At 34.9% G+C, this 9460-nt stretch overlaps 2 protein-coding genes across 6 annotated transcripts; both read left to right on the forward strand.

Annotated features, from left to right (window-relative positions):
* The first annotated feature begins 819 nt into the window (after positions 1–819).
* On the forward strand, positions 820–4477 carry LOC114393435 (autophagy-related protein 16-like). Of its 3 annotated transcripts, none has more exons than XR_003662561.1 (5): positions 820–1207; positions 1474–1655; positions 1769–1964; positions 2632–3805; positions 4264–4477. XR_003662561.1 is itself a non-coding variant. In XM_028354790.1 (4 exons), the coding sequence occupies exons 1-4, from the start codon at positions 1064–1066 to the stop codon at positions 3652–3654; spliced, it is 1545 nt and encodes a 514-aa protein (XP_028210591.1). In that variant the 5' UTR covers positions 820–1063; the 3' UTR covers positions 3655–3984. The 3 variants fall into 3 exon arrangements, 1 of the variants encoding a protein (XP_028210591.1); XR_003662560.1 differs by having other exon boundaries at positions 4340–4477; XM_028354790.1 differs by lacking the exon at positions 4264–4477 and having other exon boundaries at positions 2632–3984.
* A 1859-nt stretch (positions 4478–6336) lies between these two features.
* On the forward strand, positions 6337–9087 carry LOC114393437 (vignain-like). Of its 3 annotated transcripts, none has more exons than XM_028354793.1 (5): positions 6337–6420; positions 6862–7225; positions 7818–8050; positions 8155–8295; positions 8587–9087. In XM_028354793.1, exons 1-5 carry the CDS (start codon positions 6400–6402, stop codon positions 8848–8850), a joined length of 1023 nt encoding a protein of 340 aa, XP_028210594.1. In that variant the 5' UTR covers positions 6337–6399; the 3' UTR covers positions 8851–9087. The 3 variants fall into 3 exon arrangements, with proteins under 3 accessions (XP_028210594.1, XP_028210593.1, XP_028210592.1); XM_028354792.1 differs by having other exon boundaries at positions 6369–6476; XM_028354791.1 differs by lacking the exon at positions 6337–6420 and having other exon boundaries at positions 6502–7225.
* Positions 9088–9460: the final 373 nt, after the last annotated feature.

The raw sequence follows: 9460 nt of genomic DNA on the forward strand, positions 1-9460 counted from the left end.
TGCTTATTTAAAAAAATTAAGTTTAAATAAACCAGCTAAATTTTGTCTCATTGAATACATTTCTTTTTTTTTTTTGTTTTTGGGATTTTTTCTCTTTTTTTTGGAGTCTCATCGGATACATATTTGACTATTATAAACAAGAAGAAACAATATTTTTCATTACTATTATTTTATCATCATTATAGTATTTAAGGTTTGAATACCTAATAATATTAACTACACTATTATTTCACAATTTACAATTTTTTATATTTATAATATGTAACGAATATTTATTTTTTTAAGATCACTATTTATAATAATAAAAAATGATAATGTTATAATTTTTAATTAGTTGTCTGTATTTACTATTATTGGTAAATTATTTTCAAATTTAGCTAAAGCTACCCTACTACCCTAGGTGTACACTTTCCCTTTTCTTTTCTATCTAAAAAAATTCATTCCCTTGCCTTGCATGCGTTTTCACTTTTTCCTATTCCAATCACTTTTCCGGCGTTACACCTTTCTATCCGCAATCTAAGAGCTGGGGAGGAAGTCGATTACGTTACGGTGGTTATTTATTGCTATGCTTAATTCTTGTTTGGAGTTTTAATTGATGAAACGCTTTTCAGTGCTCTTGATTGATTTCTCAAATTTGGATATTAGTAATGATGTTGAATGGTTTTTTTTTTGTGCTGTGCCAATTATCTGTTTCCCATATGTATATATATACTAACCTCTCTACATCACTGTAACTTATATGGGAGAGAGCAAGAGATGAGGGAGTGTGTTTAGGAATTGGGAGGGTAGTTTACGGGAAAGAGGGAGTGAGTAACTAAATGTGGATGTGTAAATAGCACATGCTAAATGTACTGTGGGCCTGGAGCCCCAAGATTTTGATGGTGGAGATTTGGGAAAATGCCCCTGGAGTGGGACCCTATTATTGTTTTCAAGAACCCTATTTCATCTAATTTTCATCATTCTTGTGGATCATAAATTGCAATTTCTGCTTACAGTTTCTCTTAATTTTTAAAATTCCAGGAATTCAAAAGTTTGGTGGTTGGATTCTGTTTTTTGGGCAGCAATGGCGAAAGCACGCAAGTCGCAAGAAGAAATTGCGAGTGAAGCCATCAAGCATGCTTTGAAGGCTCTGCGGAAGCGCCATTTGCTTGAGGAAGCTGCTCATGCTCCCACTGTTCTAGCTCTTTCTAGACCCATCGTTTCTCAGGTTATCTCTCTATAATTTCTATCAACAATATATTCATGTTTCTTAGGAATTACCTAATTTGTATCTGATTTTCATCCCTAATTATGTCTTAGAAATTTGTTCAATCATCGGTTCCAATAGAAATAGTTCATGTCCACAATTTTATCCATCTTCAATTCCGCATTTTATAATGGGCATTAATATTGTTGCTTGGATCATGGTCTGTGTCTTTATCAATTGAAATGCTTTTATTGAGTTTAATGTTGTATGTATTTATATCTTTGAAGGGCTCTGAGTGGAAAGAGAAAGCAGAGAATCTTCAAATGGAACTTCAGCAATGCTACAAAGCTCAATCTCGCCTGTCTGAGCAACTTGTTGTGGAAGTAGCTGAGTCCAGAGCTTCGAAAACGTCTCTTCAAGAGAAAGAAAATGCATTGGCTGATCTGCAGAAGGAGTTGACTGAATTGAGGTTGCTCTATGTTTCTTATGTGTTTAATGGCCTTCCAATTCCATACTCTTTTTCTTTCTTTCTTTTTTCTTAGCTTGTGGCAAATGATTGTGAGTTTTAAATTATCGTTGCAGGGATGAGTGCTCTCAATTGAAGGTGGACTTGGAAGAAAAAATTAAATCTCTGGAACTGGTTGTCAGTGAGAATTCTGAACTTAAAGCACAACTGGAGCAGATGACTACTAAAGCCAATAAAGCTGAAGCTGAAAACAAGATGTTGATTGACCGCTGGATGTTAGAAAAGATGAAGGATGCTGAACGCCTAAATGAGGTACAATATCTTGTTATTTGCCATTTGAACTTTTGGAATTAGATATTTAGAATTGGTTAGTGTTATATCAAGGGCGGATGATGGAATATGGCAGAACACCTCATTGTGGCCTATGGCACCGCCATCACAAATTGCCTATGGCAGTTGGCAAAAAATCCACCACGCATTCCGCCATGTAGATATTTAGTATTGGTTAGTGTTATATCAAGGGCGGATGGTGGAATATGGCAGAACACCTCATTGTGGCCTATGGCACCGCCATCACAAATTGCCTATAGCAGTTGGCAAAAAATCCACCACGCATTCCGCCATGGCAGCCATGGTGCCGCCATTTAACAACATCGGTATTGGTACCCATTCTCTGTATTATTCGAACTAAGTGCTGCTGATCTTCATCTGCTTCTGATTCTTAAATGTCATTTTGCTTGATTCAGCAATGTTAAGCCAATATTTCCATGTACTTCTGAACTAACTTTTTGACATCTGAAACTTGTCTGTCAGTGATTTATCTATTTAAAAGTCTATGCATGATAGAAGTGAATCACTATGATAATTACATTAGTAGTGCAAGTTTCTTATGTGTATAATCCTCACAAAACTGTGATGACACATGCTAATTCTTGTTACATATGCTACTTAATTAATAATTTAGTTCCTATCAATTTAGGCCAACACACTGTATGAAGAGATGGTTGAGAAACTAAGGGCCAGTGGTTTAGAACAACTTGCAAGGCAGCAGGTGGATGGTATAGTTCGCCGAAGTGAAGAAGGTGCTGAATTCTTTTTTGATTCAAACATCCCTTCCACATGTAAATACAGGCTTCGTGCACATGAAGGTGGTTGTGCTTCCATGTTGTTTGAGTACAATTCCAGTAAATTGATTACTGGGGGACAGGATCGGTTAGTTAAAATGTGGGATGCAAATACAGGATCCTTAAGTTCTACTCTTCATGGCTGCCTTGGCTCAGTATTGGATCTCACAATCACCCACGATAATCAATCTGTCATTGCTGCAAGCAGCTCAAACAACTTGTATGTATGGGATGTCAACTCAGGTCGTGTCCGTCATACCCTTACTGGCCACACTGATAAAGTTTGTGCTGTTGATGTCAGCAAGATTTCAAGTCGTCATGTTGTCAGTGCTGCCTATGATCGTACCATAAAAGTTTGGGACTTAGTGAAAGGTTACTGCACAAACACAGTAATTTTTCGCAGCAACTGCAATTCTCTTTCCTTCAGCATGGATGGTCAAACCATATTTTCTGGGCATGTTGATGGTAACCTTCGGCTATGGGACATTCAAACTGGAAAGTTACTTAGTGAGGTTGCTGCCCATTCACTTGCAGTCACGTCACTATCCCTTTCCCGAAATGGAAATGTTGTACTGACCAGTGGAAGGGACAATTTACACAATTTGTTTGATGTGCGATCTCTGGAAGTTTGTGGCACATTAAAAGCCATGGGAAACAGAGTGGCTTCTAATTGGAGTCGCTCCTGTATCAGCCCAGATGACAATCATGTTGCTGCTGGGTCTGCTGATGGATCTGTCTATATTTGGTCAATATCTAAAGGTGATATAGTCAGTACTCTGAAGGAACACACTTCCTCTGTTCTGTGTTGTAGGTGGAGCGGAATTGCAAAACCCCTAGCTTCAGCTGATAAGAATGGGATTGTTTGCGTCTGGACATAACTGGCTTTCATTTCTTTGGATACGTGCAGAGGTTTGACCACACTAAAATAGATAAAGGTTTGCATCTATGCAAGCGGTGTGGTACTGCTCAATTGTACAGTTTTCAGATTGGGTGGCTGAATTCTTTATCACTGTTTTATGTTCATACAAGGTATAATATACCATTCAAATCAGGAACCATGTATATATATTGTTTTTTTAACGATGTTTCATTTAAATAAACTAGTCTCAGTCTCAAGTGAAACATGAGTAGAGACTAATTTGTGATGAAGGCATGAAGCCTTTCTGTTTTACTAAATACTAATGTTGAATTGGCAAAATTTGATGACATGTCACTGGCAGGCTGTCTTCAACGTAAATATATTGTCCAATTAACTATTAACAAGTAACTTAACCTGCTATTGCAAGTTGTCATTTTTAATGAGTAATGCTAACTACATCGATACATATATACTCCAGTTTTTGGTATTTGTTTCTTCAAAGAATATCCATTTCTAGAAATTAATTTTCAGAAACTATCCAAGACTTCTGGCAAATTAGTTTCCAGAATCTGTTAAATTCTGGAATTTATTGGAAATTTATGTTTCTTGCCATCGCACACCTACTCAGGATACAAAGACCTCGCTGCAGTGGGGACAGACAGGAATGAGGCTCCTGACTGATTTACTGTTTTCATATCTCGCAGTGTGGACTTTGCAGGACTGCTGCAGTAAAGAACCTATGCAGGAATGTTGTAGCGAGGTATTTGTATCATGTTCCAGCACTAATTTTATTCATGAAATAGTTATTTGTGACTGAATGGTAATGGAAATTGATTTTATAATATCAGGATATAATCATTTAACTCTTTAACTTTTTTATTTAGTAAAAGAAAAGTTTGATTCATGGTTTAAAAAGTTAAGTTTTCTTCCTCTAAAAAAAAAGCAAGCTTCTTTTTTCTTTTGAGGGAATAAGCTTTGAAAAATTCACAAATGAAATGCTCATATTATACCCCCCATCCATATTTGCTCCTTCTACAAAACGTATGGTAATTTATATACAGAATGTGGTTATAATATACAAATAATATAATTAATCAGTAATTTTTCTTAGAAATATACTCTTTTGATCATTAAGGTTTACGACATTCGCCACAAATTTTCATAATTATTTTTCAGGAGGCATGTGTATGCAATTGTTAAAACATGACTAGTTCTTAGAAGATTGTTGACAATGGCCTTAACTATGCACGATTTGTAGATGATTTACAGAAGAAAAAATTGAATCTTCTCCAACTAACTACACAATTCAGTAAGAGAGAAAAAAACACATGAAATAAATGGATTACACATGTAAGAGTACGTCTTGATAAACAAAAGAGCTGGAGGGGAAATGGGGAAAAAAAAAAAAGCTCTTTCAAAGCAATTAAGGCACGCAACTAATCTCACGATTTCATAAAATCAAGGATCATAGAGTTGACCACAATCCGTGAGCATGAACTATTATTTATTAGTTAATTTTTGATTTATCTAGTGATTTGGTAGAGTCCAATGCATTACGCTAATGTGTTTCTTTGCTGCAAGGAATTAGCAAGCGTGTCACATTGGAGTCAAATGATAATCACGAAGACTACAAACATTTTTTTTTGGTCAGATACCGTAAGGGGAATGAAACAATTTCAAATATATTTTCATTATTTAAAACTCAAATAATTAATATTAAATCATACTTTTTTCATTTTATGCATGTAAAAAAATAAAAAATACTCTTAAATTCAAAAGAGGCAATAAAAGTTCTCCTAATTTAATTGTAAAAAATAAACATTTCCTTTTACCTAAAAAGATCTAGAATTCCAAGCCTTTGTCAAATTAGCTAACCAACTCATGATCAAGTAACCACGAAATATTCAATACCAATTTCAACAGGAATAAAACTGAAATTTTGAAGTTCTAGACTTACCTACCAATTAGTTACAAATTTATTTGCATGAGAACAGAATTTTAGCACATCTCAAATGGAGCTCCTTCAACTTAATATTGCGTTGGAGATAACCTATAACAATTTTAACTTAATGGTAGTACTGATTTTACATAAACTGTATGAAAAGCTGATCACCAAATACATCTGAGTAGTTGGGTATTGAGAAAACAAGGAAAAGGAAGTGATACACTGTAAGAAAATCTGTCGGTAATGGTTAAAATCCATTGGTATTTCGATTTTACCAACGAATTTTTGTCAGACAAAAATTCGTCTGCAATATGATCATAGGGAATAATAATGACGGATCTTTACCGACAACAATTATCAACGGATTTGGCCATTGATTACCAACAGATTTCTCGTAGAAAATTATTGACGAATTTTAATTATAGACAAATTTTTCCATGGGAAATTACCTACATGTGCTAGGTGAGATTGAGATAATTAAATTTTCTTTTTTATTTCTAATAGAATAATCAAATTTTAAAATCTCATCATCTTCCCCGTATGTAACTTCAGTTACCAAATTCCAGCCGTAATCATTGCTATTTTCAAGCAAATTAGACCGTAAAATTAATGACATCAGTTTTCGCTACATATCACTTTTACCATGTTACTCCACATGCACCGTAAAGAGTTATTCAGTTGGGAAGTACTACATAAAATTGATTGCACTTTGTTGTTTTGTACATGTTACTACACTGCTTTCATAAGCGATCACGTAGGCTACGGATAAAAACACCGCACTCCACACACTGACATAGTGGCTCAAAACCAGAAGCAACCATGCTCAATACCATCGTTAAGGTAATCGCGTAATCGCCATGCAACCGAAAAATGATCCTTCAATAACTCAATATAAGGTACTTTGACATAAAGCTTTAAATTAGGAACCTATCTACCAATTTATTTTTCCCCAATGAGAAAATTCTCTTTAAGTTTCATTCTATATATTATCTGAAATCCACAGAAATGTACTTAAGAATAATCAAATTAATGTCACTATAACAACCTTGCATGTTCATCATTATTGTTTGTTGATGCCCATAAGAAACTTGTAACTTCATTTAGTGCCTAATTGGTTTTCATTTCTCTATATAAAACATCTCCATGCTCTCTCTATTCCCCATCTTTTCCATTGAATTGATATTAAGCAAAAACAATATGGAAGTAAAGAAAGTTTTTTTTGTTGCTCTATCCTTTGCTTTGGTTCTGAGAGTTGCTGAGAGCTTTGAGTTCAATGAAAAGGACCTGGAATCCGAGGAAGGGTTGTGGGATTTGTACGAGAGATGGAGGAGCCACCACACGGTTTCTCGAAGCCTCGATGAGAAGCACAACCGCTTCAACGTGTTCAAAGGCAACGTGATGCATGTCCACAGTTCCAATAAAATGGACAAGCCTTACAAGCTGAAGTTGAACAGGTTCGCTGACATGACCAACCATGAATTCAGGAGCATCTATGCTGGCTCCAAGGTTAATCATCACAGAATGTTCAGAGGCACGCCACGTGGGAATGGTACTTTCATGTATCAGAACGTTGACAGGGTTCCTTCTTCCGTAGATTGGAGGAAGAAAGGTGCTGTCACTGATGTAAAGGATCAAGGCCAATGCGGTAAGCAAAAATATTAACATTTTTTCTGCATAGTCACTTAGATAATATTTAACTTCTCTAAAATTAGAGGATATATATGTAATTAAAAGAATCATGATATTTGGATACTCCATTTCTTTAAACACCCTATTTTCATCTCTCATATTTCTTACTTCCTATCACATATTTTTCTTTTATTTTATCTCTCATGTGTTGAATAGCATGTATATTGGGTGCCCATATATATATTTTTTTCCTATGTTAAATGGGAAAACAATGTTTTTTAAGAGTAAAATTCTTGTCACTTTTATTTGTCAAGTAATAATTATCTTTTTAACTTTATGCATATTTATTTAATGACATAGCAGGTTCCCATGATTCCTAACATTATTTTTGTTTGTTTACCAACAATGTCTCATGCTAACTAAGTTTAGATTCTTGATTATGTATAAAAAAAAAAAGTTTTCTTTTAAAAGAGGTAATGTTCATTTCAATAATCTTTACACCTAAAAAATAATTAATTGATGACTAACTATCTGCTTCTGCATATCCTTGATGCACACCAAACATTCCGTAATTAATAGAAGTCTTGTTTTCTTATGCCTTATTATAGGTAGTTGTTGGGCGTTTTCAACTATTGTAGCTGTTGAAGGTATTAACCAAATCAAGACACATAAGCTAGTTCCCTTGTCTGAGCAAGAACTTGTAGATTGTGACACTACACAAAATCAAGGATGCAATGGTGGGTTAATGGAATCTGCGTTCGAGTTTATCAAGCAATACGGTATAACTACAGCAAGCAATTACCCTTATGAAGCAAAAGATGGAACTTGTGATGCATCAAAGGTGCACACTGATCTTTAACTATTGTGCTTAATATATTAATCAAAATTAGTTGATTGGTTAGGAATTTTAAGATGGAAAAAAAAAAAAACCACTCCATATTGTAGGTGAATGAACCTGCAGTGTCAATTGATGGCCATGAGAATGTCCCCGTGAACAATGAGGCCGCATTGCTCAAAGCTGTTGCCCATCAACCTGTATCGGTAGCCATTGAAGCTGGGGGAATTGACTTCCAGTTCTATTCAGAGGTGAATTTTTAATTTTAATCCACTCTTCACAAGATTTTTAATTTTAATATGCTACCGCTTTAAATTAATACCCGATAGTTTTATCGATTATAACAGTCTTATTCGATTAGAATAGGATTGTCTTATGGAGAAGATCACAAAAGTGTAATCACCACCAAACTTTTTTTGTGAATGGTTTTTTTAAATCAAAGTGCAATCACCAACAAACATTAATTATTCTTAATTATCTAGCTTTCTAAACAAAATGCTTTGTGAGCGATCTGAACTTAGTTTCCAAATAATTAATTACAGGGAGTATTTACGGGAAACTGTGGCACTGCTCTGGATCATGGGGTAGCAATTGTGGGCTATGGAACAACTCAAGATGGAACCAAATATTGGACAGTGAAGAACTCATGGGGATCCGAATGGGGAGAAAAGGGTTACATTAGAATGAAAAGGAGCATATCTGTCAAGAAAGGTCTTTGTGGCATAGCAATGGAAGCTTCCTATCCAATCAAAAAGTCCTCTAGCAAACCAAGGGAACATTCATCATATCCTAAAGACGAGCTTTAAATATTTCACATGAATATTCAACCTTGATCTACGTTGATTGTTGTTTAATTTGCTTGTGCGTAAGGGATTGCTTCGTGCCCCCTAATTAATAATATTTGTATGCCTAGTTATCCATCAAATTGTTAGGTTTGTATCACATAAATCTTTTAGTTTGATTGCTTGCATACTACTGTAACATTTCAAATATCCTGATTTCTACTAAAGAAATACAAATCACACTGATTTACTGCCTAGGCCCTCCACTGTCTGGTCTTTCCCTTTTGGATCAGCATTAGCGTAGCTTAAATTGTTTCAACGTCAACAAATAGCAATATTGTTTATCATGAGATATATTTTCTTATTCAACTTTCAAGTTCATTTATTTAAAATCTTTTCGTTATTAATATTTCCACATCCTACATAGGATCCAGCTAAGTGACAAACTCCATTGCAAGAAGCAATAGAACTGTGTTCAATGATCAATCGATCATGTTGTCATGTTAACCCGAAAATCATATGCTTAGTTAAACACAAAACCCAAAACAACCTCTTGCTCGATAAAATTACTCAATTCAGTTTTGAAGACCCAAAAGAATCAGGTTAGCGTAAAAGTGTACCCAAAAAAATGGTG

The sequence above is a fragment of the Glycine soja genome, chromosome 17 (assembly GCF_004193775.1).
Source record: "Glycine soja cultivar W05 chromosome 17, ASM419377v2, whole genome shotgun sequence".
Taxonomy (NCBI): domain Eukaryota; kingdom Viridiplantae; phylum Streptophyta; class Magnoliopsida; order Fabales; family Fabaceae; genus Glycine; species Glycine soja.

Coding starts and splice junctions, on each gene's coding strand:
- LOC114393435 (XM_028354790.1), top strand. CDS start 1,064: ATGGCGAAAGCACGCAAGTCGCAAGAAGAAATTGCGAGTGAAGCCATC. Junction 1,208..1,473: donor CTAGACCCATCGTTTCTCAG/GTTATCTCTCTA, acceptor ATATCTTTGAAG/GGCTCTGAGTGGAAAGAGAA. Junction 1,656..1,768: donor AAGGAGTTGACTGAATTGAG/GTTGCTCTATGT, acceptor TTATCGTTGCAG/GGATGAGTGCTCTCAATTGA.
- LOC114393437 (XM_028354791.1), top strand. CDS start 6,724: ATGCTCTCTCTATTCCCCATCTTTTCCATTGAATTGATATTAAGCAAA. Junction 7,226..7,817: donor AAAGGATCAAGGCCAATGCG/GTAAGCAAAAAT, acceptor GCCTTATTATAG/GTAGTTGTTGGGCGTTTTCA. Junction 8,051..8,154: donor GAACTTGTGATGCATCAAAG/GTGCACACTGAT, acceptor TCCATATTGTAG/GTGAATGAACCTGCAGTGTC.